Source organism: Conger conger, chromosome 11 (genome assembly GCF_963514075.1).
Source record: "Conger conger chromosome 11, fConCon1.1, whole genome shotgun sequence".
NCBI lineage: Eukaryota > Metazoa > Chordata > Actinopteri > Anguilliformes > Congridae > Conger > Conger conger.
In genome coordinates this window covers 19,730,846-19,757,473 of record NC_083770.1, presented here as the reverse complement: position 1 = coordinate 19,757,473, position 26,628 = coordinate 19,730,846, and the positions used below count along the sequence as shown (strand labels likewise).

The 26,628-nt window shown below is 46.7% G+C and overlaps 1 protein-coding gene across 3 annotated transcripts in view; it reads right to left on the bottom strand.

The window, feature by feature from the left end:
• rhobtb4 (Rho related BTB domain containing 4) overlaps positions 1 to 24,388 on the bottom strand; it is a 49,814-nt gene extending 25,426 nt beyond the window's left edge. For 2 of the 3 annotated variants that reach the window (XM_061261504.1, XM_061261503.1), the window contains exon 1: positions 3,757 to 4,167. Coding sequence is in view for 1 of the 3 variants with exons in the window: in XM_061261503.1 (XP_061117487.1) it covers positions 3,757 to 3,785 (29 nt within the window). In the remaining 2 variants the exon portion in view is untranslated. Of the gene's footprint in view, positions 1 to 3,756; positions 4,168 to 23,442 lie in introns of those variants that run through there. The other variant, XM_061261505.1, reaches the window with a different exon arrangement.
• Between the last annotated feature and the right edge of the window lie 2,240 nt (positions 24,389 to 26,628).

Here is a 26,628-nt window from a genome sequence, read left to right as displayed (position 1 = left end):
TATGTCATTGTTTTGAACTCAAATACTTTTCTGTGCTAGATTAATCGTGCCGGGTGCAATTGAGCCGACCAGGAGGACCAGAAGGGGCAATTTCATCGTTTCCCATACACCAGACAAGCTCAGTAAAGTGTAGAAAAGTATTTTAATGCAAAACCATTATGTATTTGACCCAGGTCGGGGTCAGACATCCGTCAGCTAATCCCAGTCTTAAGAGGAAGGTCTGCGGGCCTGAGCCAATCAGAGAGTGGCAGGGGGCCTGTGTAACAGCAGAACAGCCCGTTTGACCGGGTGATTGCCGGAGTGGCAGAATTCACCTTGTGACAGGGGTCACAGAGGTCAGCGTGACATCAGTAACAGTAACACCGCACAAAACCCAAAACTAAAACAACCGCTCCCCACCCCGCCAAACCCCAACACCCCAGAGGGAGGGGCCGAAAACTGAGACAGATCCTACTGACACATTGAGTCTCAGAGTCAAATCTGTCAAATTGAGTCTTTTATTCAGCCAGGGCAGTCACAGTGAGATTGAGAGAGCCCTGGAGCCTTCATCAGATACTCAGCCGAGCACAGACCCCAGACCAGCCCACACAGAGAAATACCTCACAACACATTTTACATGCATCTGCTATGCATTATGAAATACATTTGAAATACAATTCAGAAATGGGCTATACTGCATTGAAAATACATTTATCAATGATTTTCCATGCAATGGAAATATATACTGGAAAGTCTATGAAACGACCGATTTGTACATATCCTGACATGCATCAGTAACGCATATTAAAATGTATCGGAAATGTATTTATTTTTTCCTGTATGGAGCGTGTTGGCCTGAGACCCACACCCACCCAAACTGCACCCTTCCCCTCTCTCTCCTCTGGGAAGAGCCCAAACTGCACCCTTCCCCTCTCTCTCCTCTGGGAAGAGCCCACGCTGAAGATGTCCCTGTGCTCATCAACACCTCCTGCCCCCTGCGGCCCCTCTGGGGGGGGCAGGTTGAGACAGAAGCCCCATCCCCCTGGGGGGGTGGACACAGTTAGGTGAGCACTGAGGATTTCACAACAGCGGAGAGAGAGAGAGAGAGAGAGAGAGAGAGAGAGAGAGTCACCTGACTCACAGCACCTGAGGCTCCCTCTAAATCAGTGTTCCGCACCTTGTGTAAACACACACCCCCCCACGCACACCCACACACACACACACTTCCTGACACAGCAGTGTCACAGTGCGTACGTGCTCAGAGGGCACACAGTACATCCCTTTTCCATGTTCTCCCACAGGACTGTGTGTGTGTGTGTGTGTGTGTGTGTGTGTGTGTGTGTGTGCCTGTGTGCCTGTGTGTGTGTGTGTGTGTGTGTGAGTGTGTTTTTTTACCCCGCCCCCCCTTCCAATTGTGCATCCTACATTATTTTAAAAAAATTCATAGAGTAATATTATAATTTTTTTTAAAGAATAATAATTGCACTTATGATGACTGTTCATCATGCGTGTTTTGCTATGCATGTATGTTTTTAACTTATTGAAGAACCTATGCATTTGTAAGACTGCTAAGTGTAAATGTCTGTGTGAGAGACCGTGTGTGTGTGTGTTATCTCCCGATTCTCTATCCTACACCTGCGTAAGTAGGCAACAGCCTGTCAACAGACTCAGCAAACCGCACCAGTAACTAAACTCTGTGTGTCTGTGTGTGAGTGTGAGAGAGTGTGTGTGTGTACAGAAGTCACAGAAGGACCATGGGCAGCTTCAAACCCACACAGGACATGTCAGATGCAGCAGTACATGCGTCTGGTTTACACAACACCACCGCTGACTGCAACACCACCGCTGACTGCAACACTACCGCTGACTACAACACCACCGCTGACTACAACACCACCGCTGACTGCAACACCACCGCTGACTGCAACACCACCGCTAACTACAACACCACCGCTAACTACAACACCACCGCTGACTGCAACACCACCGCTATCCAGTCCGGACCGGCTGAAAATAACCTGTTAGCACCACACCATGATCAGGTCTTCAGGATGTGAAACTGACAGCAGCCATCAGCCAAATGTTGGTCAATGTTATCTGTGGTCGGTAAGTCTGTCAACGCTGCCAGCCACTTCTGCAGGTGACCACCCATCACAGGTCCTGTTCGATACTACATATCTAGCCTTCTGCTAAAATGGGTGAAATTGACCGGTTAATTATGGGATGCACTAGTAGACAAACCTACCCAGGGTGTTTGTTACTAAGCAAAACTCATTGGAGAGAAGCACCAAACAAGCAGAGGTAGTTACATTAAACTCTGTCAGAGCAGCACACAGACTTGGTCTTTATTCCTATGAGAAAGGCGCGGATGTGTGGAAGTAACGGCGGCTCCTGAGGCGGTCCGCCCGGGCAGAGCCCTGAGCCGCGCGGTCGAAGCGGGTTCAGCGGGTTCGTTCCGTCACGGTCAGCGAGAGTGCCCCCAGCTCCTGAGGCGGGAGCCAGCGTGCCAGTCACCTGATGAAACTCAACGCTGCCTCACCGTCCCGCTGACCCGCTGGGGATCAGCGTTTCACAGCCAGCGCCCCAGAGAGCACAGACAGGCACGGGCTTATGTGTGTACACTGCGTACAGGGCAGGGGTACTTATGTGTGTGTGTGTGTGTGTGTGTGTGTGTGTGTGTGTGTTGGATGTGTGTGTGTGTGTGTCCGCGTGGAAGACTGTCTGCATATCTATGTGTGTGTGTGTCTGAGTGAGTGAATGTGTATCTGCACGTTGGCTGTGTGTGTGTGTGTGTGTGTGTGTGTGTGTGTGTATCTGCACATTGGCTCTGTGTGTGTGTACGCATCTACATGTTTAGCTGTGTGCTACAACACACACATCAGTTCCTCCTCCCACAGCAGAACGCATCACCGACTCAGCGATTTCCATCTTCAAGCAGAAAAGGAAACAGGTGTGCGGCGCTTTAGCTTTAAGTCCAACTCATCCACCTCAGCCATTTCATGCAAAATCACCCTCACCAAACAAATGCCTCCAATTCTTCTCAAATTCAAGTTTTGCTACATCAATATTGGGGGAGGAGCAAACTCAAGCAACTCAAAAACAAGTTTTCTGAAGTATTATACAGCGTACTTTCATTTTCTTATCTGTGCCCAACATGCTGAAGGGTGGGGCTTCCCTTAGAATAATTTGTTACCCTATAATATCTACATTTGCATGATAAAGTTAATGTTTTTTTCTGAGGATAATTATATTTCAACAACTACCTTAAGCACCACTATCTAAAATACGGCAATTGACCGTGCTCTACTGAAGTTCATTTTTTCTCTTCTTTACAGACCGGCTGGACAAAAGTCACTTGGCCAAAATATGCTAATCTATCCTAAATGTGGGTTAAACGAGGTCAGTGAAGTTCAAGTCAACCAATAGCCTACTTCATTGTCCTATATCGGGAATGAGGTTGGCAGAGCCTACCTACATACCCGCACCACGAGAGTATTTGACACACCGTTGCGTGTTTAGTGAACCGACACACAGACACAAAGAAAGTCAAATAAATAAATCGTGTACAGTAATACACCGGTAACAGAAGCGAAGAGCTATATTTCTGCATTCACAGCAACAACTAAAGAGACAGGCGCAGACGTATGTCATAGTATCGTTCCGCAATGTTAGCTAACAATGCATCGCATTTTTCTAGTCTTTGGTGGAAAAAGCAGCACAACAGTCACAGCCAGACACGTGACCCACTTTGCTTGCTAGACTGAAATTTCTCCATACCTTCCAATTGCCCCAGAGCTGATCCACATGCCACACCGCCCGCGTTCACTCCGCGCTCCCGTTACCCGGGCGCTGGAGCCTGGAGGACGAGCAACTGCAGCGAGAAGAGAGGCGGGCTCTTCTGGGAACTTTTCTGGGCTGCACCGTGGCAAACTCGGGCGCTCTATCACAAAGGTAGCATCTCCGCTTCGCTCTCAAGCCCCTTGCGCCGAGCGATACTGACAGATTTTGCAAGATCAGTCTGTTTGCGCCCTGCAGCTTCCGATTCTAGTCATTTATGTCAATTCGTGTGACTTGACACCGCTTCGGTCGCAACTTGACATATATGCACAGCCTGGTACTTTTTTACGGGACGGACGTACTGGCAACTCGGTTGCTTTGTTTTTGTTCCTCCAGCTGATTTTCCAACTGTCTTCCCCTTGCGCTATACGTCACGGCCTCCGCCCCCAGCCTGTCATTCTGAGCGACACGGCCAAAAACAGCCAATCGCAAGCAGGTGTTGACTCTATCCCCCCGCCCCCTCACTTGAAAATGTACCGCCCCCTTACCGCACCAAGTTCCTTGGCCCCAGCACAAGAGACGTGCGTGCATCCCCCTTGCTTCCGTTATGGGTTCCTGTGTTCAAAACAATCTTTCTGAACGAAGCGCATCACTTCGCCCACGCTCGGAAAGAAAGGACAATACTGCACATAAACGTCGAATAAGAAGTCAGACACCAGGAATTCATGTCATACAGTGCAATTACTGTGTTACTGTGGCAAATTGTAAATATGTTCATTGATTCTTCGTTCTGAATGAACATTTTTTTCAGTTTTACCGACCCATTCACACTTTTCAGGATCGGAACAATTTTATTTAGCTGTGTACATTCTTGCTAAATGGTATCGTAATTAGTCGTTTTTTATGTTTTCTTTCCTTGATACTGTAGCTATTTAATCATACCCACCAATGTCACCAAGTGCTCCGAATGCGTGGAACATCTTCACTCATTCCTATCATTCATAATCCCGACACAGTCAACGGAACATACTCAGTGAACACCGGGGAAATAAACAGCGCTCTCTGTACATACAGTATCGTAACCTACCAATCTCGTAGCATATGTACCATGCACACAAGCAGTACATGGTGTTCCGTTTAATACCGCAAAGACCAGTGATCAGCCTACAGCTGAGACCAATTTTCTATGTCTTACGCACATTAAAATGTTTCCTGCTTTTCCGAGGACTCTTAAAAGGATTGCCCGCAGCTCAGAAAACCAAGGAATGCAGAGCTTATTATCCGGTGCAAGGAGAAAATCAACACTTGGCGTGATGGTGTGATCAAGAATAACGACTTTTTTTCTTTGTAAAATTTTTTCTAATCGGGCGTCGGAGCGATAAACCGCTTCGTTTAATCAGTGTTCATAAAGAATGTGTGTGAAGCATTAGTGCCCTTCTCGTCCCAAAATCTCAGCGGCACATTGGCCCGTATCCACCGCGTAGCTTACTCATCTAGCGCTCGCTGCTTCAGGCTTTACAGTCAGACAACAGGGCTCTTTCAGTTGAGTCAGCAAGACGGTAAATCTATTTGCCAGCCTTTAACATGCCCAAGCAGACACCAACACCTTCCTAACATTTAAACATGACAAAGAACAGCCAGGGCACTGTTGGTCCCCCATGGTCCTCTCTCATCCAGATCTGACAGAAGTGAAGCATGGCTAGCCTGACCTCTAGTGGCGGGTATATGTATTGCAAAGATGGCCACACAGGTGGAAGAAAAGTAAAAAGGCCACATTTCAGTCCAACTTTTTCTGTAGATAATGAAATTTGCTACACTAGGGATCCATTTGGACGGATGTTGATTTTCAAATGCCAAACCAAAAGCAAACTTCAAACTATTCATTCAGAAAGTAAATGTTTACATTACATTTTCTGACAAAAAAAGTTTGAAAAGTTTAGAAAAAGATCTCCTCCCCTCTCAACCCTAGTGTAAAATCCAGCTACGACCAGCTTGAAATGACCAGTTACCAGCTGTCTCAAAACATAGCTTCAGCTGGTCAACCCATGACTGAATATGGAGCTGGTCTGAACTGGTCACCCAGCTACCAGCCGTTTGAAAACCTAGCTTGAGCTGTTTTTTTCAGCAGGGAAGAAAAGACACCCCGAACTCTCTGAGGAGACAGAGGAGCTGAGAGAGACAGGGGGAGAGACGGTGGGGTGTTTTTGTCGCGGTGGCCTGTCACAGCTCGTCTGAAACACAGACCGCTGTCGCTCCAGCGCTCCTGGGGGAGGCGCGGGGCGGGGGGGGGGGGTCACGCGGCGTGAGAAAGGGGAGCCCTCTGCTCCCCCTGGCGTGGGGGTAAAAGAAGAAAACAAAAAGAAACGGGGCTGAACGGCGGAGAGATTCGGGCGAGTGGGTGAGCTCAGGGGCTTGGGATTTTATTTTTCTGGAACATATCCCAGGGTCCATCTGCAGAAAGAATGCCCTTTCTCCAGAGGCTCTAATGAATCAGGCCTCAGAACAACAAGGCTTTCTAAGGAATATGCCACCTTCAGCCACTAGGGGATCAGGGTAATTCGAGTGCAAAATGTTTCTTTTGCACTACATATTAGCTGTGCACAGTACACTGCAAAAAAGAACAAGTTTTCTAGTCTCACATCGAGACTTAAAATCTTAAAATGTCTTTGACTTTTTTGCTAAGTAATAAAAAAATATTGACAAGTTTGTCTCAATTCAAGATTTGCCAATGGAATAAGAACATGTAACGTGTCAAGCAAATATTAACTTAAAACTACTATTGTCTACTTGAGAGAAAAAAAAAGAGTCTCATCACAAGACTCGTTAAGACAGTCACTTTTGCAGTGTACTGCCTCCCGGTCTCGGCCAATCGGGAGGCAGAACAACAAGCTAACCCCGCGGGCCCGTGTGGGAAAAGCAGGGGATTGCCTGTCTAAACTGGGCTGATCCCCGTGAAAGCAGGGTAATCTGGGATGTGTGCCGCTGTCCATCCAGCGTGACCAGGATGACACAGGGCTTTGGGCGCGTGGCGGTGCGTGGCTGACAGTCTGCTGTAACTGCAACAAGTGACCGTCTTAAACAGCCTTTTAGTCGGATAAGAGGATGTAGAGAATATTAGTCTTTTAATGAGAGGATGTAGAGAATATTAGTCTTTTAATGAGAGGATGTAGAGAATATTAGTCTTTTAATGAGAGGATGTAGAGAATATTAGTCTTTTAATGAGAGGATGTGGAGAATATTAGTCTTTTAATGAGAGGATGTAGAGAATATTAGTCTTTTAATGAGAGGATGTGGAGAATATCAGTCTTTTAATGAGAGGATGTAGAGAATATCAGTCTTTTAATGAGAGGATGTCGAGAATATTAGTCTTTTAATGAGAGGATGTAGAGAATATTAGTCTTTTAATGAGAGGATGTAGAGAATATCAGTCTTTTAATGAGAGGATGTAGAGAATATTAGCTTGTCTCAAGTTACTGTTCGCTTGACAAGTGTGGTTTTCTTACCCCGTTGGCAAATCTTGAAGTAAAACTGTCTCACCTCATTAGCAATATGTTTGTCTTATGTAGCGAAAAAGTAAAAGAAAAATAAGTTATTTTTTGTTTTTTGCAGTGCTGTGGGTTTCCTTTTGGACGGGGGTGTTGGCAGGTCACCCAGGTGTTGTCCCCCAGGGCTCATCTCCATAGCAACCCCCCACTGTGGACAAGACCGCTGATCTCATCGTGGCTACACCGGGGCTTGAACCACCAACCTTCCGAGTCCCAGTCAAGCACCTTAACCACGGGCTGCCCTCTGTTAATGTATGACAGGAAGATGTGGGTGTAAGTAAACAGACATTTTCTCTCGCACCTGCACATCCGGGGGGGTTGTTATTTAGGCCGCGCCCGTCTCTGGACCCGTGACACAACTAGGTCACCTCCCCTGCTCCCACTGAAGAGGCGCTAACGTGCTGGAGCTAAAAACGGTCCGGCGTTCAACACCATCACGCGTAGAGTAGCCCTTTTTAATCAGGGGAGTGTGTGTGCGCGTGCGTATGTGCGCGTGTGAGTGTGAGTGTGTGAGTGTGTGTGTGTGAGTGTGTGTGAACAGATTTGCTGCACGGCTGTCGGGATCACAGATTTTGGGGAGGGAGGGGTTGTGTCCTCCTGGCAGATCTGCGCTTGCCGTCAGGCTGTGCGTTTGGCACGGGGACCCGGTTGACGGTTGTGCCGCGCGGTCAGCAGGGACCGCTCGCTCGCACGTGTTCTCTGGCGTCACGGACCACGCTGGCGCTACTGAGCGCGCTCAGACCAGGCCAGGAAGACTCGCAAGCAGCCTGTGGGTTTGAAGAACCAGATGTTCCACTCTGCGGTCGAGAGAAGAGGAGAGGGCTCTGTTCAATGTAACCACACAGATGTTCCACTCTGCGGTCGAGAGAAGAGGAGAGGGCTCTGTTCAATGTAACCACACAGATGTTCCACTCTGCGGTCGAGAGAAGAGGAGAGGGCTCTATTCAATGTAACCGCACAGTGCTTGGTCCTTAGCACAGAGTTCTAATGCATTTAGGCATTTGCTTGTGTTGATTGTTACACAAGAGCTTTGCCAGTCTCTTGGTGATCATGATCAATTAAACATGTTACGTAAGGAAACAAACAAATAAATGAAACAGATAGTTGCTTCAGCTTGTAAAATTAATCACAAAGTGCCCTGTGGCTACAACACTGCAGAAGCCGCACTTAATTGGGGCAGGCTGCATCAGGCTCCTCAGACACAGTAATTTTGTAGACTGCAAGTTTTTAATCACAGTCCCCTTTTCAGCACTTCCAGACTGTCAGCACACAACGCAGTTCTCAACTCAATTTTTCGAAATACTTTTCCAAAGGGTTATGGCGGGTGTACATAATACGATTTCCTCACAGGTTACAATGTCAGGAGCTCGGATGCCCTCTCTCTTTACGAGGCCAGAAGGTGGCAGCCGATCAGATTACAGCATAGACTATACCGGAATCGAATCTGCTCTGAAGACCACACACCTGACAAATTCAAGCCACCTATCCCCAAAAAATTTTTCACATGTCAAAAAACAATCGGGAGCCCAGAAGGAGTCGGGTCGGGTCACACAGCCAGCAAGTAGCGACATTAAGACATCTGAAAAAAACAAAAACAATCGGGAGCCTGCAAGTTGTATAATGTAAACTCTCCCTTCAGGATAATTCTCACTGCGGTTGGTCACATGGCCCGCTGTACTGTACTGCAATGGCAGGAAAGCTTTAGCTGTGCTGTATTCTTTGCATGGCACGTTCCTTTATAGCAGGTAGAGTATACGACCCGTCCCGTACGGTGGACACAAACAAACACTGATCCTGCTGAGCTGATTGGGTGACGTAGGGCCTATTGTTAGCGCTAAGCTTTCTGCAGGTATGTTGACAGGCTGAGCGGGGTGGGGGTGGGGGGGGTGGGGGGGCTAGGGGAGGGAGTTTGGCATGGGGGTGACAGCCGCCCCCCTGTCCCCTCTCTGTGATGGGAAACAGGTTGGACGTCCCACGGGCATCACAAGACACCCCCGAGGTGTGCCAGCGCCAGGGAACACGCGTTCCTTCACCCTGACACCAGGCCCTTTTACAGGCATGCAGCAGCACAGGGGAGGCACAGCCAAACACCTCCCCAACACCACCGAGTGCTGGTCTGATCTGCTGTGTGGTGCAGGTCTGATCTGCTGTGTGGTGCAGGTCTGATCTGTTGTCTGGTGCAGGTCTGATCTGCTGTTTGGTGCAGGTCTGGTCTGTTGTTTGGTGCAGGTCTGGTCTGTTGTTTGGTGCAGGTCTGATCTGCTGTTTGGTGCAGGTCTGATCTGCTGTGTGGTGCAGGTCTGATCTGCTGTGTGGTGCAGGTCTGATCTGTTGTCTGGTGCAGGTCTGATCTGCTGTTTGGTGCAGGTCTGATCTGCTGTCTGGTGCAGGTCTGATCTGCTGTGTGGTGCAGGTCTGAGCTGCTGTGTGATGCAGGTCTGAGCTGCTGTGTGATGCAGGTCTGAGCTGCTGTTTGGTGCAGGTCTGATCTGCTGTGTGATGCAGGTCTGAGCTGCTGTGTGATGCAGGTCTGATCTGCTGTGTGATGCAGGTCTGAGCTGCTGTGTGATGCAGGTCTGAGCAGGAACGAGGGGTCTGTATCACCTCCGCCACAAACCCCTCCCTATATTCATCCCATACCCCCCCACTCTTCAGCAGGGGTGGTGTTAAACCCTTGTCTTCTCCAGTGCAGGGGTAATCTCATTAGGGCTATACTCAGCCGGGTTTATGGCAGCTTATTTACTAAACAGAGCTGACCCAGCACCATGAACAGCTCCACAGTGTCAGCCATTTTACCTGTATTTTTTTTACACTGGGGAGTCCATGTGGGGCTCCCTGGGGCAGCTACACAGGGCAGGTGTTTGGGTGTGGCGGTCACAGGTCATCTTATCCCACAATGCACTACTGGAAGGAGCGGCTAACCGAACCCTTGAACCTGCTGACCCGTACTGGGACCGGCGGATTAGCCAATCAGCGCCCTCAGTCGGAGTGAACTGTACTGTTTGCTCTAAAGGAATCATTACACAGTACAAATACCAGCTCCATATTAGTGCTGTTGACCCCAACACACACACACACACACATACACATACACACACACATGTACACATACACACACGCATGCACACACACACTTACACATACACACATACAGACTCACACACACACACACACACACACACACACACTCATGCACGCAGGCACACACACACACAGAGAGACACACACACACTCAGCGGCATGTTAAACTCATTCATCCTCAGATCCTCAGTAATGTTGCCCTCTGTCCTGGGCTGATTTAGCAGGACCCTGCTAAGGATTTACACTGGCCTGCTACTGCTGAGAACATCACTCTCAGTGCCTCTGACTACAGACTCACTCTCACTCACCTGGGTACTGACTGCACTACAGACCCACACCACCAACAGTCTCACTCACCTGGGTACTGACTGCACTACAGACCCACACCACCAATAGTTTCACTCCCCTGGGTACTGAACTGTGAAAATAATCTATATTAATGATACTCAAATGAATAATTATTTAACTTAATAATAATCTAATTTGGATGGGAACTTTTGGCGACAATAAATTATATATTTTTAGTATGATACCACAAGAAAGTATACTGAAGAAAGTATATGCTACACTCTCAGAAAAAGGGTTCTTTGGCTTTTTAGTTCTTTATGAAACCCTCTATCATAGGTATGAAGATATGTAAAATTTTGGCCCATTTTACCTGACGAAGAACCCTTGAACAAGATGGGGTACTTCTATGGAACCATTTTTTGGGGTTGTAACTAGAGAGAAATTTTGTACCAAGAAAGTCATTTGAAAATACGGCTTCAGCACTTTTTGCAAAACACTCTGAAATAGTTTATTGTTACAGAGGCACGTGGGTATTCATGCAATTACAAAAGATGAGGATTACAAAAAATCTCTCTTTCACAAAAGAGCTCTCCTGTTATTTCTTCCTGACGAGGAAAAAAACAAGGGAGGCAACTGCAAACATTTATCTAAGTGGTGCTTAAGGCAGGAGTCAGATTTCATCACCACCACGTGCCATATGTAACAGTCTGTCAGAAAACACTTTCATCACACGCATACTCCATGTCACACTGCACGTGCTAACAGGCAGAGACAAACAGAAAGCCTGAACAAACAGTCTTTCAGCATTCTGGACATGACACAGATACGGCAGGTCTGTCAATGTACTCTTTAACCCTTTGAAGAGTAGTTTTTTCTGGAATGTTTTTTTTTGCTTTCTCAAAGTTCTAAGTCAGTGTTCTAGAGCTGGTCATTGTTTTCAATTACCAGTAGTGATTGTTACATCAGCATCAGAATGTTCAGTTAGGAACATTCTAATCATGTATTTGTGACCTCACACCTGAACAAACCCAGGAACAGATCTATCGCTCACAGGCAATTCCAGTTGAATGGGAGGAAGTGGATGGGGGACAATTGATAAACATCTGAAGCATTAGCAAAAAAAAACAAAACAAAATCAACATGGCCCCAGTCTGCAAACCAGAATCACAATCAATGTAGCTGCCCCACATAAAAAAATACATATCGTACCAGCTTCATGAGTGTGTCAAAGCAATACTACGTATATTAACTGGGGCAGACGGACAGCAAAAACATGAAAGCAGTGAATTAGAGGTGATAAAGAAGCAAAGAGGGAGATAATAAGAGAAAGAGAATAAAACAGGGAGAAAGGGGGAGTGAATGAGTGAGCAGAAAGAAGGAAAGTGAGAGAGAGAGAGAGAATAAACCCAGTTTCAGCAGGGTAAACTCACTCCCAGGCCAAGCCAAACAGCCCTGGACTTGAGTCTGACTGGGATCAGTGTGTACAGGGACACTTTGGGGGGCAGCCCCCCCCTCCCTCCCCACAGGCCCTTCACCCCGACTGCACACGCTCCACTCAGCTGAGCACGGAGTGCGTAACCGTGGTGACTGCGCTTCTAGCACATTCTTCTCAGGTTAGCAGGAGATTGCCTTTGTATCTATGTTTGTGTGTGTGTGTGTGAGAGAGTACAGTGTGTGTGTGTGCATGTGTGTGTGTGTGTGTGTGTTAGAGAGAGAGAGAGAAAGAGTATGTCTGTGTGTGTATCTGTGTGTGAAAGAGTGTGTGTATATATATATATTCATATATTCTAGATTCATTACACATAAAGTGAAGTATTTCAAGCCTTTTTTTGTTTTAATCTTGATGATTATGGCTTACAGCTCATGAAAATCAAAAATCCAACATCTCAATATGTTAGAATATTGCATAAGACCAATCAAAAAAAGGATTTATAATACATAAATGTCAACCTTCTGAAAAGTATGTTCATTTATGCACTCAATACTTGGTCCGGCAATCATCGGGAAGACTGCTGACTTGACAGTTGTCCAGAAGACACTCATTGACACCCTCCACAAGGAGGGTAAGCCAAAGAAGGTCATTGCTGAAAGGGCTGACTGTTTGCAGAGTGCTGTATCAAAGCATATTGAAAGTTGACTGGAAGCAAAAAGTGTGGTTGGAAAAGGTGCACAAGCAATAGGGATGACCGCAGCCTTGAGAGGATTGTCAAGCAAAGCCGATTTAAGAACTTGGGGGAGCTTCCCAAGGAGTGGACTGAGGCTGGAGTCAGTGCATCAAGAACCAACATGCACAGACATGTCCAGGAAATGGGCTACAAGTGTTGCATTCCTGGTGTCAAACCACTCCTGAACCAGAGACAATGTCAGAAGCGTCTTATCTGGGCTAAGGAGAAAAAGAACTGGACCGTTGCTCAGTGGTCCGAAGTCCTCTTTTCAGATTAAAGTCAATTTTGCATGGGGAGTGGAGAGGCACAGAATCCAAGTTGCTTATAGTCCAGTGTGAAGTTTCTACAGTCAGTGATGATTTGGGGTGCCATGTCATCTGCTGGTGCTGGTCCACTGTGTTCTATCGAGTCAACACAGCTGTCTACCAGGAGATTTCAGAGTACTTCATGATCCGTCTGCTGACAAGCTTTATGGAGATGCTGATTTCCTTTTCCAGCAGGACTTGCCCACAGTGCCAAAACTACTAGTAAGTGGTTTGCTGACCACGGTATTGCTTGATTGGCCAGCCAACTCGCCTGACCTGAACCCCATAGAATCTATGGGGTATTGTCAAGAGGAAGATGAGAGACACCTGACCCAATCATACAAACGAGCTGAAGGCCGCTATCAAAGCAACCTGGGCCTCCATTACACCTCAGCAGTGCCACAGGCTGACCTGGGCCTCCATAACACCTCAGCAGTGCCACAGGCTGACCTGGGCCTCCATAACACCTCAGCAGTGCCACAGGCTGACCTGGGCCTCCATAACACCTCAGCAGTGCCACAGGCTGACCTGGGCCTCCATAACACCTCAGCAGTGCCACAGGCTGACCTGGGCCTCCATAACACCTCAGCAGTGCCACAGGCTGACCTGGGCCTCCATAACACCTCAGCAGTGCCACAGGCTGACCTGGGCCTCCATAACACCTCAGCAGTGCCACAGGCTGACCTGGGCCTCCATAACACCTCAGCAGTGCCACAGGCTGACCTGGGCCTCCATAACACCTCAGCAGTGCCACAGGCTGACCTGGGCCTCCATAACACCTCAGCAGTGCCACAGGCTGAAGGCTGACCTGGGCCTCCATAACACCTCAGCAGTGCCACAGGCTGAAGGCTGACCTGGGCCTCCATAACACCTCAGCAGTGCCACAGGCTGATTGCCTCCATGCCACGCTGCATTGATGCAGTAATTTGTGCAAAAGTTGCCACAACCAAGTATTGAGTGCATAAATGAACATACTTTTCAGAAGGTTAACATTTCTTTATTATAAATCCTTTTTTTGATTGGTCTTATGTAATATTCTAATATATTGAGATATTGGATTTTTGATTTTCATGAGCTGTTTTAATCATCAAGATTAAAACAAAAAAAGGTTTGAAATATTTCACTATGTGTAATGAATCCAGAATATATGAAAGTTTCACTTTTTAAATTAAATTACGTAACCTTTCCACAATATGAAATTTTTTTGAGATGCACCTGTATATGTGTATGTGTGTGTGTGTGCGTGCGTGCGTGTGTATGTTTGTGTGTGTGTGTGTGTATGTGTGTGTATGTGTGTGTGTATATGTGTATGTGTGTGTGTGTGTTTATATATGTGTGTGTGTATGTGTGTGCGTGTGCATGTGCGTGTGCATGCGGGTGCATGTGTGTGTGTGTATGTATGTGTGCGTGCCTGCGTGCGTGTGTGTGTGTGTGTGCTCAGGCATGCAGCAGTCACACACACACACATTGCCGCACCTTTCCCCAGTGCAGCATGCCACATTGAACGCTTAAAATGATCTCTCCAAAAAGCTGTGCAAAAATCCATAACAGTGTCCGGTTATGGGCGATGGCGACTAGAGTTGAACTCTGGGAGGCCCGGAGGCCAAGGACAAGCAATCATATCGCAGCGAGTCACATCGCAGCCAATCACATCACAGTGAATGCACATCACATTCAATCATATGGCAGCCAATCATAGCCAATCACATAACAGCCAATAACAATCCAGAGAACATGAACAACACAATAGCAATGGGGGGCGAAACAGGAAAAGTGCAAGGGTTGAGTGGCTGCGTGTAAAATTAAAGAGGGGGAGGTGTAATTCTGCAATGCATAACTGACTGCTAATTGTTGATGCGTTTTATTTACAGCTTATTATCCAAGGCTTCCTTTAGGCTCTCCCTATTTTGGGATCATATTGTTAAAGCTTTGTTTCCTTTCATGACTATTATGGGCTGTTTTTTGTCTGTGTGCTAACGTGTTGCAGACGGCAGCCGGCCTGCTGTAGTGAGTGACCGTCTCCCTTCCTGCGCGAGCACAGCTCTGATCTGATGACTCAGCGTTTCTTCAGCCTGCGTCTGCAGAGACTCTCCACTCCTAGCTTCTCTCCCAGCATGCACTTCACTGCTGCTCCCTCAACGGAAGATCAATAAATACAAAAACAAGTAAAAGAAGCAGAAAAAGATCACATAGACTGGCTTGGGCCATGGGGGGGTCACTCAGAGAGAGCTGTACTCTGACTTCTTCTGGTATGGCCCCCCCAGGGAGAAACTCAGAGAGCGTTGTACTGTTTCAGGACCGGCCCAAAACAATGGGCCGAACCGTGAGGAGGCGCTTGTTATTCTGCAGTGTTCCGGTATGGGCCGGGGTTGGGCCAATCCCCGGCACGCCCGGATCCCCGTCGGAAGGGCGGACGCCTGGGCGCACGTGTGCCGCGGCAGGTATGAAGCGCGGCTTCGCGCTGTGACTCACACGGTGCGTCAGCGAAGTTACATCACCGCGCGCGGTCGCGGTCGGAACGAACCAGTTCCCATGTCCCGGCCAACAACACCGCGACCGGTTTGATCCAGAAACCACACGCCGAGAGAGGGAGAATGGAAAAAAAGAAGCTTCTAGATTAAGAAATACGAAAACAGCCTTGCCTACGTGGCGGATCCGCGGGCCCTCCCAACCCGTCCGACTCGTTCCCCGTCCTCCCCCTCCCTCCCCGGGCCCAGCCACGGAACCGGCTCGTGTGCGTCTCTCTGACTGCAGCCACTAATTGTCAAAACTTTAAAACTGTCAGAAGTGTTATTAGCAGAGAACTGTGGAAGATTTTATTAGCTCCTGGACGGGGCGAGACAGAGTGTGAATTTCTGGGGGGAGGGGGGGGGGGCTGGCTTCTGATACAGTGAGAAAAACCAGAGCTGGACATACTGCCATGTGCCACAGAGGGTTGCGGGGATGAGAGTGAAGAACATCGCCAATATGATCAGTGTGCCAGGAATTCTGATTTTCTTCTGAAAGATGCACTTTCAGGTAAGGTTGTCATTTGTTAATTTGGCTCATGTAATGCTTTGGGGCTGGGAACTGCCAATAGGTCTGAAGCTCTCATTCAGCACGGTGATTGGCCAACAGGAGGTCAAGGACAGAGGGATGACCGGAAGATGACAACAAGAAACAAGTTGAAGCTTCCATCTCTGAGAAATAAACCAGGAATATTGGCTGGCCTTCTAACCTTTGCTTCCACTCATTACACACACCCACACACACACACACACACACATACACACTCACACACTCACACACACTCACACACTCACACACTCACACACACACACACACACACACACACACATACACACAAACACAGCAGGCTGTGGCTAGCCCAGTCGCCCTTTCTTAACTTGTTGAAGTTGCGCACTTTCTTCTGAAAGTCACCCAGGAAGCTGCAGACAGCACAGGGGCTGAAGGGCAGCGTGTCTCCCAGCCGCGCTGTCAGAGGAGCCCACGCAACATCAGGACAGGAGCGGCGACCTCAGCAGGCCTCCTGTCCGCTAAAGACCCTGCACCTGTCCGACCACCACCTCCCTCTCCCACCAGCCTGCAGATCACTCATTCATTCATCACAAACAATAACACACACTGTACTTCACTAGCAGAACTAAAAACACACACTGTATTTCTGCAGATTACTCATTCATTCATCACAAACAATAACACACACTGTACTTCACTAGCAGAACTAAAAACACACACTGTACTTCACAAGCAAAACTAAAAACACACACTGTACTTAACTAGCAGAACTGAAAACACACACTGTACCTCACTAGCAAAACCTTGTGAAAAAATTGTAGTGAAGTGAATTATATCAGTATATTATTTTATACTAAGTACAATTAAAGTTTATATCAAGTATGTGTAACATATTACTTTTTCATTCATTTTCTATCAGAACAATGGATGGATGATCGTATGCTTCCTGAAAAAGGAAACGCAGACGTAAAGCACTGGTCCCTGTGTGGTGAAGTTTCCCACATCCTGGAACTGATGCCGGTGGTGACTGTGGCTTTCGGTTCCATGGAAGCACTCCTTCCACCAGGGAGAGGGCGTTTTGGTCTTTGGGGCTGCACCTGCAGCCTGTGTGTGTGTCCCCAACGCAGGGACGATTCAGGTCGGCAGTGCCTGGCAACACATGCGTCAGGACACCCATTCTGCCCACAGGTGGCAAGATGAATTACAGGGATCGGAAAGGTGTGGGAATGGGAACAGGGGGAATTTGGGAATTTCAAATTAGACTGGAAACGGTGTCGTTGATGCGATTTCAGCTTCTTCAGTACTAAGACGCTGAAGATTCTGCCTTGTGCAGAGTCTTCAGACTACTAAACATGAGAGAGTGAGTGAGTGAGTGAGTGAGAGTCAGTCAGTCAGTCCTTAGGTCCACGGAGGTCCACAAAGTGTTTTACATCTAAAAAGTAAAGTCAGTTTTAAAATCCCTGTAGGGGGCGCTACATATCCACTTCCTCATCAGCAGACTGTAATACATGACACCCCCCCCCCCTTTTCTCATAACATGTATTCATGGCTACCCATCATGCATGCCAAACACATGCACACACAACCTGTCATATGACCAGGACGAAGAATGCGGCTCATCTTTCCAGCACAACAAGTACAGGCACGGAGAAGGAATCTGGGATCCCCAGCCTCTGAGGGGGGATGGAGGGGGAGTATGAGACTGGACCGTAGGGACCAGCCAGCCACCGGGATGCTTTTAAGAGAGTCATTGAGAAAAGAGCGGCAAGCAATCAGCCACAACTGACCCCACGCCAGGGATTTTTAAATCTAGCCCTGGAGGTCAGGAGTGCTGCAGGGTTTCACACCTTCCCTCCAATCAGGGACTGATTCAGGTTCCAGGACACCAGGTGAGTGGGAACTGCCCAATCAGTGACCTCGACCAATTATTTGGGTTTGTGTAACTCTCAAGCCAGTTCTGCGCCACCTTCGGAATTCAGAGAGAAGAGGGGTGTCTCTGTACGAAGAGAAAGAAACCGGAGACATCCAGAGTTTGACTTCAATTTGGGTTCATGCCAATCTCTTATTTTATCTGTCCTCGTCTTCACGGTCCTCGCGTGACCTGGAAGTCGACCAGGGTCCACCGTCTTTAATGACATTCTGTTAAATGCTCCTTGCAGGGATGAGGTGGTTCCTGGAGTTGTTTTAGTTTGGAAACACAAGTGCTGCCATTGTACTATTATTTCAGAACGTGTGAGGTATAAATAATAAATGATCCACCTCTCCACGTCTGCCCCGTCTGTAACTGACGTGGCTTCAAACTTACGCTTCAGTAAACAAGGATATTCAATTTGCCTAAAACACGTTGACTCGATTCCTCCATCCTCGTATCTCAACCTTGCCTCTCTGCCTCGCCTCCTCTGTTGGGAGGAGCTGAAGAGTGAGGAATGGACGTAAGGATGAGTGAAAATAAGCGTTTGTAATGAGCCCAACGTTTCTGCATGTGTGGAGAACACACAACTAAAAGACTCGATTCCACGTGCAGGTTGCATTGCTTATTATGGCTGTCCCCAAATGTTCATAGTTTTCAAAGAATATTGCTCCCAGAATAACAACTTACAGTATCTGACCTGCGGACAATCAGTTCAAAAGCAAAACTACTCTAACTCTGATTATATTTTTAAAAAAACTCTACAACCTTTCAGTCTACAACCTTCTTCAGACAAAAAAGATTCAGCATTTGTCTTCTTTTAGAAATCACTGTACAATCATCAATTCAGGTTGGACTGAAAATATATTCTCTGTCGGACATACGTCAACACAGAAAGGACTATCGTCATCACCCATCTGGAAAACACTCATCGTCTCGGGCGTAACCACGCAAGCCATAGGGAGTTTGGAGAAGGCTGCACAGCGATGCGGGAGCACTAAAAGAAAAACAGGCACTATGGCTGCGCATGGGAGACCTTGCAACTTGTCTCTGAAGGTCTGAGATCTTATCCCAGCACTGCGGTCTGTCAATAGAGTTTCGTAACCTGAAGGCCTTGCAGCATGGTCACCCTGGATCTCGGCTAAGATGGAGGGCAAGGAGCGGGGCTTTAGGGGGTCTGGATACGAATGGGACTGAATAATCGAACACTGATTATTCCTTTGGGACAGCAAGAATTAATTTTATGTTTTATAGCATCAATCTTTTTACTGGGTGGAAGTTTTAAAAAGCTTAATTGATATAAACACATATTCATAAAATACGCTGAGCGGAACTGATGTTGCAATTCCAGGTTCCGTAGGACTATATTGAGTGTGGAACGTGTGCATCTGAGACTATTCATCCCTGCATCACTAAGACTTATAATAACATTGTGGTGTTTTGATTTAAATTCATGACATGGGTACACATCCAAATAATGGATTATTTGTTCATACTACCCACTAATTATTTGACCATGAACATTTTTCACATCCCTAGCCTGGGACTTTAGGGGGTTTTTGGAGGGGGCTTTAGGGGGGTCTGGTCCTGAGTAAACCAGCGGTCTTATCTCAGACGGACTGTCCTCGCACGCAATGCAACACCTCTCTATCCTCATGTCTCTCAACAGCTCGCTACGCGCTAATATACATGCACACGCGACGCGTCAAACAGGTGTGTTTGTGTGTGTGTGTGTGTGTGTGTGTGTGTGTGTGTGCCTGTAGAGGCGTTGGGAAAGTTAAATGTTTGTTTCATTGTGTAGTTCCTTTTTTTATTAGATGCAATCAATATGACAAAGTTTGCTTCTTAACCGTATCTTGACTACTTGACTTTATACTTTGGACCAACTTCTGACCATCTGCTATGTTATTTTGAAATTACTCGTGGCTCACATCCACAAACCAAACATAAAAATGTCAAAGATGTCATAAGGACCAAAACACGCAACGTACGGACAAAATATTCTTGATAAAGTTGAGAGTCTGACACTGTTAAAGTCAAATAAAGTCAAATAAAGTACAGCAACACAGAAGACATCCAGACCATAATAATACATTTATAAAATATTTTATAGCATGTTATAAAGCACTGCCTTTATTAATAGATTGGTCTTTGACCAGCAGGTAAGATCAGACCAGGTCTAATTCAGTCTTGCCTTTGCCTGCCTCCTCTGTAAAAGTCCCACCCCCCTCCCCAAAAAAATTCCCACCCCCCTCTTTCCTGAGTTCTGTTGCTCTTCTCTGGTGTCCCAGTCTGCCCCCCACCCCCCCAAAGCCCCAAGACCAATGCCGTTAGACGACAACTCCTGCAGCAGCCAAAAACAGAGAGAGAAAGAAATGGAAATAACTGTGTTCAGCTACCCCCCCCCCCCTCCATCCCAGCATGCATTTCTGCAGAAGAGAAAAACATCATGTGGCTTGGAAAGAGATGCATCAAGAAAACATATGTGTGTGTCTGTATTTAACCCTGTGTGTGTGTATTTAACCCTGTGTGTGTCTGTATTTAACACAGTGTGTGTGTCTGTATTTAACATTGTGTGTGTGTGTGTGTCTGTATTTAACCCTGTGTGTGTCTGTATTTAACCCTGAGTGTGTGTATTTAACCCTGTATGTGTCTGTATTTAACCCTGTGTGTGTGTGTCTGTATTTAACCCTGTGTTTGTGTGTGTATTTAACCCTGTGTGTGTCTCTATTTAACCCTGTGTGTGTGTGTGTGTATTTAACCCTGTGTGTGTGTGTGTATTTAACCCTGTGTGTGTCTGTATTTAACCCTGTGTGTGTCTGTATTTAACCCTGTGTGTGTGCATCTGTATTTAACCCTGTGTGTGTGTGTGTGTGTGTGTCTGTACTGAACACTGTGTGTGTGTCTGTATTTAACCCTATGTGTGTGTGTGTTTGTGTGTCTGTATTTAACCCTGTGTGTGTGCATCTGTATTTAACCCTGTGTGTGTGTGTCTGTACTGAACAGTGTGTGTGTGTGTGTCTGTATTTAACCCTATGTGTGTGTGTGTGTGTGTTTGTGTGTCTGTATTTAACCCTGTGTGTGTGTGTGTATTTAACCCTGTGTGTGTGCATCTGTATTTAACCCTATGTGTGTGTGTGTGTTTGTGTGTCTGTATTTAACCCTGTGAGTGTATGTGTCTGTATGCAAGTATGTGTGTGTCTGTCTGTATGTGTGTTTGCAAGTCTGTATGTGTGGTGTGTGAGTGTGTCTGTATGTGTGTATGCAAGCCTGTGTGTCTGTCTGTATGTGTGTGTGCGTCTGTCTGTACGTGTATACAAGCCTGTGTCTGTCTGTCTGTATGTGTGTGTGCGTCTGTCTGTACGTGTATACAAGCCTGTGTGTGTTTGTATGTGTGTATGTAAGCCTGTGAGTGTGAGTGTCTGTCTGTATGCATGTATGTACGTTTGTGAGTGTGTGTGAGTCTTTGTGCGTGTCCGTCCGTGTGCTTGCTTGTGTCTGGTTGTGTGCGATTAATCGCCCAGAGATGTTTGTCAACTTTGACAGCGCACTGTCCTACAGAGGAGAGAGGAATGCTAACACAGCCCACCTCTAACCCCCTCCCCCAGCGCCAGGCCACACGGAGATCCGCAGAGATATTGCTCAATCCCAGAGAACGCATCTAATATGGCACCCAGCTGTGTGAGCCAGGCAGGCTGCTATGCTAGACGATCCTAACAGACTGGAATGTGGAAATCCCCCAACTACATCCCACTTTTCCTACACAATCCCAGCTCTTTTCTGGCGAGTAACACGTTTCCTAGAGCCAGACTTCTGCCTCAGCAATGCTCCTACTCTTAAAGGCTCATACCCCCAACCCCACTTCCCACCCCAGGAGGCAGTACAGTGGATGCTTGGGGTTGTTGGGAGTGGCAGGCTAAGCACCGGGGAGTATACAAGAATGCAAGACTCTGCAGTGCGCTTCCGACAATGAAAGGGCAATATGAGAGAAATGCTGAGTATGATAGGAATGCAGGAGGGCGTCTGCTTGGCAAACAAATAAATGAATCAAACCTGAACGCGCTGAAGGAACAAAAAGGTACAATACATAGGTGTGTTGGGAAATTGTCTGTCACTAAGAAGCAAAAAGTCATTAATTGACATTTAGCGTGGAAAGGCCAGCAGGCTACCCACGCAGGCTCCTATTGGTTGGCTTAGGTCAATGGTCTGGTCTAGTCCGGAGCGCTAACAAAGATAAGGTAAGCCTGCTGGTATTCATCAAAGAGAATGGGATGGGCTACACTGTGAAACTCATTATATGCATGCTGCGTGGCAAATACATACCAACCGAGGCGTGGCACGGTATATATTAGAAGATTACCTCATAAATAGCACGTGAAGAAGTCAAACTGTGGTCAAGAATGCCGTCCGATTAGCCACTTAAACGTAAGCACGCTTTAAACGCCTTATATCAGCGACGGGAATTCCAGCGCTGACCGGTTTTTGTTTGCCCAGCTGTTTCTCTCAAGCAAAGTTTATTCGGTAATATAACGAGAGGGGAGGGTTATTTGAGAGATAACTTCTAGGTCGTAGTCCTCCCTCTCAATTTATTTCCCCCAGACTGGGAAGCAACGTTCCTCCACCGTAGGATGACACCCCAGATCCAAGTTAGTCATGGATACCCCACACTGTTCCCGAAACTTCATGAACTTTACATGCTGACCAGCTCTATCATAAACGGGTGTAAACATTTGAAAGGTAGCAGCAAGACACGTCTTTCGGCGCTGTCAGACCTTCTGGGACTATACAATGCCAAATAGAGCATATAGATAACGAATTGAACCGACAGATATAATCTATAAAGTGAGATTACAAATAGACCCCTAATTGTCATTGTCTCCCCTAATCGACATTTTGTGACATCCCCTTCGTCTGTAGATACAGACAGCTTTCAGTATTTTCATATTAATGTTGGGGAAGCAGGGCAGCGGGTAATGTTTATGCGCGAAAGGAAGCACAAGGGAAAGCTACACACCCAGTCTTCATTGTCTTTGTGTAGGGCACTTGCATCAGAAACTCCGCGCTGAGTTACCGATTCAACTTAATTCAAACGACCCTAATTTAATTTATGAAATTACACACGGCAATGTGCATTCGTCTCTACAACAGACTGGTAAAATAATATGCTGTGATTTTGCCTGAAAATTGTTCTGCTGTTATGCAATACAATGCACGTGTTCTATGCCTCGCACTGTTGCTGCTGTTGATATCAGATGCGTCCTTTTATCTTGGCTATGTCTGATTAATTTTGGGAGAAAAACGCACAAAAAACAAGTTGAGATCCACACCGGGGGATTGTGGTACTTGACAAACGGTCCCATTTGCACTGAACTTACCTTTAACGGTCTTTCACCTCAGGAATCTTCGCCACGTCTCTCACTTTCCGTCGCTCCTTTCGTCAACGTATTTATGTTATTTTGGGTTTTGCGCTTGTCTACTGTTGTCTTTTTCCATTCGACAACAAAGAACTACACCGCCTTTATGATACGCGCTCAGTTGCAACTTTTGTTCAGAACCCGACTTCGGGGCGTCTGAATGACCCCCAAATATTTCTGTTAACACTGTGGAGCCTGCCCACTATCCAAAGTCTTTGGTTTCGGTTAGGGTGAACCCGTTGCGCGGTGACTAGCAACAAAAACGCAGAAACACTTCGATAATAAAGATGGCAAAAGGAACGCAACACGTATATATTTGCAAAGGCAAGTCCTCACGTCGCGACTGGTTGTGATTAAGCGTCTGTGTACTCACTGGTGCTGATGCGAGTTTTCACGTCCCTTTGTTGCTGTCACGCCTTAAACGAGTCTGTCGACTTTCCTGAAACAATTGCTTCGATGTCACTACATCTGTAGCGCCCAGTCCTGTACGTTTCCGTTGAAGATGCGAACAACTGATTTGTCAACGAGATTTTAACTCTTTTCTGTGGTCTTTGCCATCCATGCATAAAGTGTTTTTTTGCCGACGGTGTTGCAGACAGTGTTGCTAGTAAGCTAAGGGGTTTTATTTTCGCCGCCAGTTATCCGTTTGGTTGAGTTCAGATTCATTAGGCTACAAACAAAGCGCACAAGTGGCATGGTCCTTTAAGTGGTCTCCTCTGGAAGTGCTCCTCAAAATTCGTCGTCAGCCCGACAGTCTAGAGAATTTTGAAATGTTGAGTCCAAGTCCTTTGTTTCAGACCACCCGCCTTTTCCCTTTTCCTCCAGCAAGTGCAATGCGCGCGTCGCTTCTATGTCAGTGGAGACTGCCGACCAAAAATTGCCTGGAGTTAATATACCTCGTTTCTCTAGCCTCGCTGTCTCTCCGCTTCGCTCTCTGTTTATACACAGCCCAGTTTAAGCTCTAGTCCAGTTCAGCAAATAAACGGCGGTGTCTATCAACAAGCGCCGTGACGACACCCGTTCCCCAGTCAATCGCAGGCGCGCACCACACCCATCTTCCATCCATTCATAAAGTGGAGCGCCGGCGCTCGACGCTCACTCTGTACTCCGAGCGAAAAGAGAGAATTGAGCGCCTCGTATCGGACGACTTGGCTTGGGGGAAAAGTCTTCTGTATGCGTTTTTGTTTTCTTTGTCTGTCTGTTTGTTTTTTTATTTAAAAAAATGTATTGCAGAGAGGACGAACGCTATGTTAGAATGCCGGAGGTAAATGGTCCGTGTTGCTGTACCAGTCCACCCTACACACGTTAATAATCAAATAATCGAATGATTTTGTGTGTATACAGTGTGTATGAACTATGCCATCAAACTATACACACAAATAAAAACAAACATATACACACAATGAAAAATTATACTTGACATATTCATCAGGTTTGTGTTTTGTCTTCACGATATCACCATATAACATGGTCTTACTGTCCTAATTCTGACCATTGAATGGTAGCTTTTCAGCATGGGGTTTAGTAGCTACCCACCCAGTCAGGAGAGAGACCCACTGCTGTGGTTTTGCTGTCTTGAGGTGATACTGGACCGTTACAGTGTCTGTGTGTGTGTATGGACGTGTGCATGCAGGTGTGTGTCAGTGCGTGTATGTGTGCGTGCATGCAGGTGTGTGTGTGCATGCATGTGTGCGTGTATGCACGTGTGTGTTTGCAGGACCACCGCCGGGGGCAAAACTGGGACACTTTGCCCCAGCACAGGCCCGAAGGGGACCCCGTATATGGGGCGTAGCTATTTTTAATTGGTTAAAATGTATTTTGTGTGTACATGTGTGCACATCTGCCTGTCAGTAGATCATCTGTCTACAGTATATACAGTAACAGAAGCAATGAGTCACATTCCAAATAAAACACATTTGCCATCAGAAATAAACCCTTCTAAAACTGAAGTCTGGAGGAGACGGGAGTTATTGTAAGTATCCATGTTGTGAAGCTACTTCCACTAGTTATGCGACAGACCAGAGGGGGTACCCATGGGAGGGAAAACAACCGGGGGGGGGGGGGGGGGGGAGAAGGCATCAAACAAAAAGCCCTCTGCCTGGCCTGTGCTATGCTAGTTTATTTCCTGGCACATGTAAAATGTGAACAGCGGGAGAGGAGGGAGTGCATATTTCATGCTCTGTGTCAGGGAAGCCATGCCAGTGTGGGAGACACAGCCCACAGGACAATGAACGCAGTGTTGAAATATTGAGCGTATGAGTAAAAACCATGCGGGTTATGTAAGCCAGCGCACGTTAAACAGAAACTAGCGGTCCCCTTGCCTCCAGGGGACCAGGGCAGACTGCTGTCTGACACCATGTTAATGACCTGCTGGGAGAGTGTGTTAATGGTTATCCTGTGGCCCGGAAATTGGTTGTCAGACACATCGAATAAACAGCTCAATCAGTGCCCAAGGACCAGGGGTCAGGAAAACACTGCCTTAAACTGTATTGTGTTGGGTGTTTTTTTTGGGGGGGTTTTTTCTAAGGTGGTGTATCACATGCAGAGGATTACCTATCCCTTTTACGGGCATGTCTGCCTCCTGTCTGTCTGATGCAATGCCTGAAAAAAAAAACACATTCCCAAGTAGCTACTCAGGCAGTGAATGAGTGAATTGTCCCTCAGTTTCATCCCGTTTCCTTCTGAAATGCATCTGCATTCTCCTTTAACCATTTCAGATGTGAGGTCACAAATATGTGATTAGAGTGTTCTTAACTTAAAGTTCTAATGGTGATGTAACAATTACCCCTGGTAATTGAAATGCAATTCTAGAGTTCTAGAACACTGATTTGGAATTTGAGAAACAAAAGCATTCCAGAAAAAAACCTACTCTTCAAAGGGTAAAGGTGTGAGAATCACAAATGCGATTAGAATGTTCTTAACTGAACACTCTTAATGCTGATGTAACAATCACTACACTGAAAGCAATGAAGTTCTAGAATACTGATTTAGAAGACATTCCAAGAAACTTAAGGGTCTTCATGCGGTTAACATTTTAAATAGAACAAACAAGTAAACAAATGTTTGTTTGTTTATTTTGCTGCCTCTTCGCATTTGTTGCTTCTATAGCAATGACATAATTTAACAGATTGTAATGCGATGCCCGCG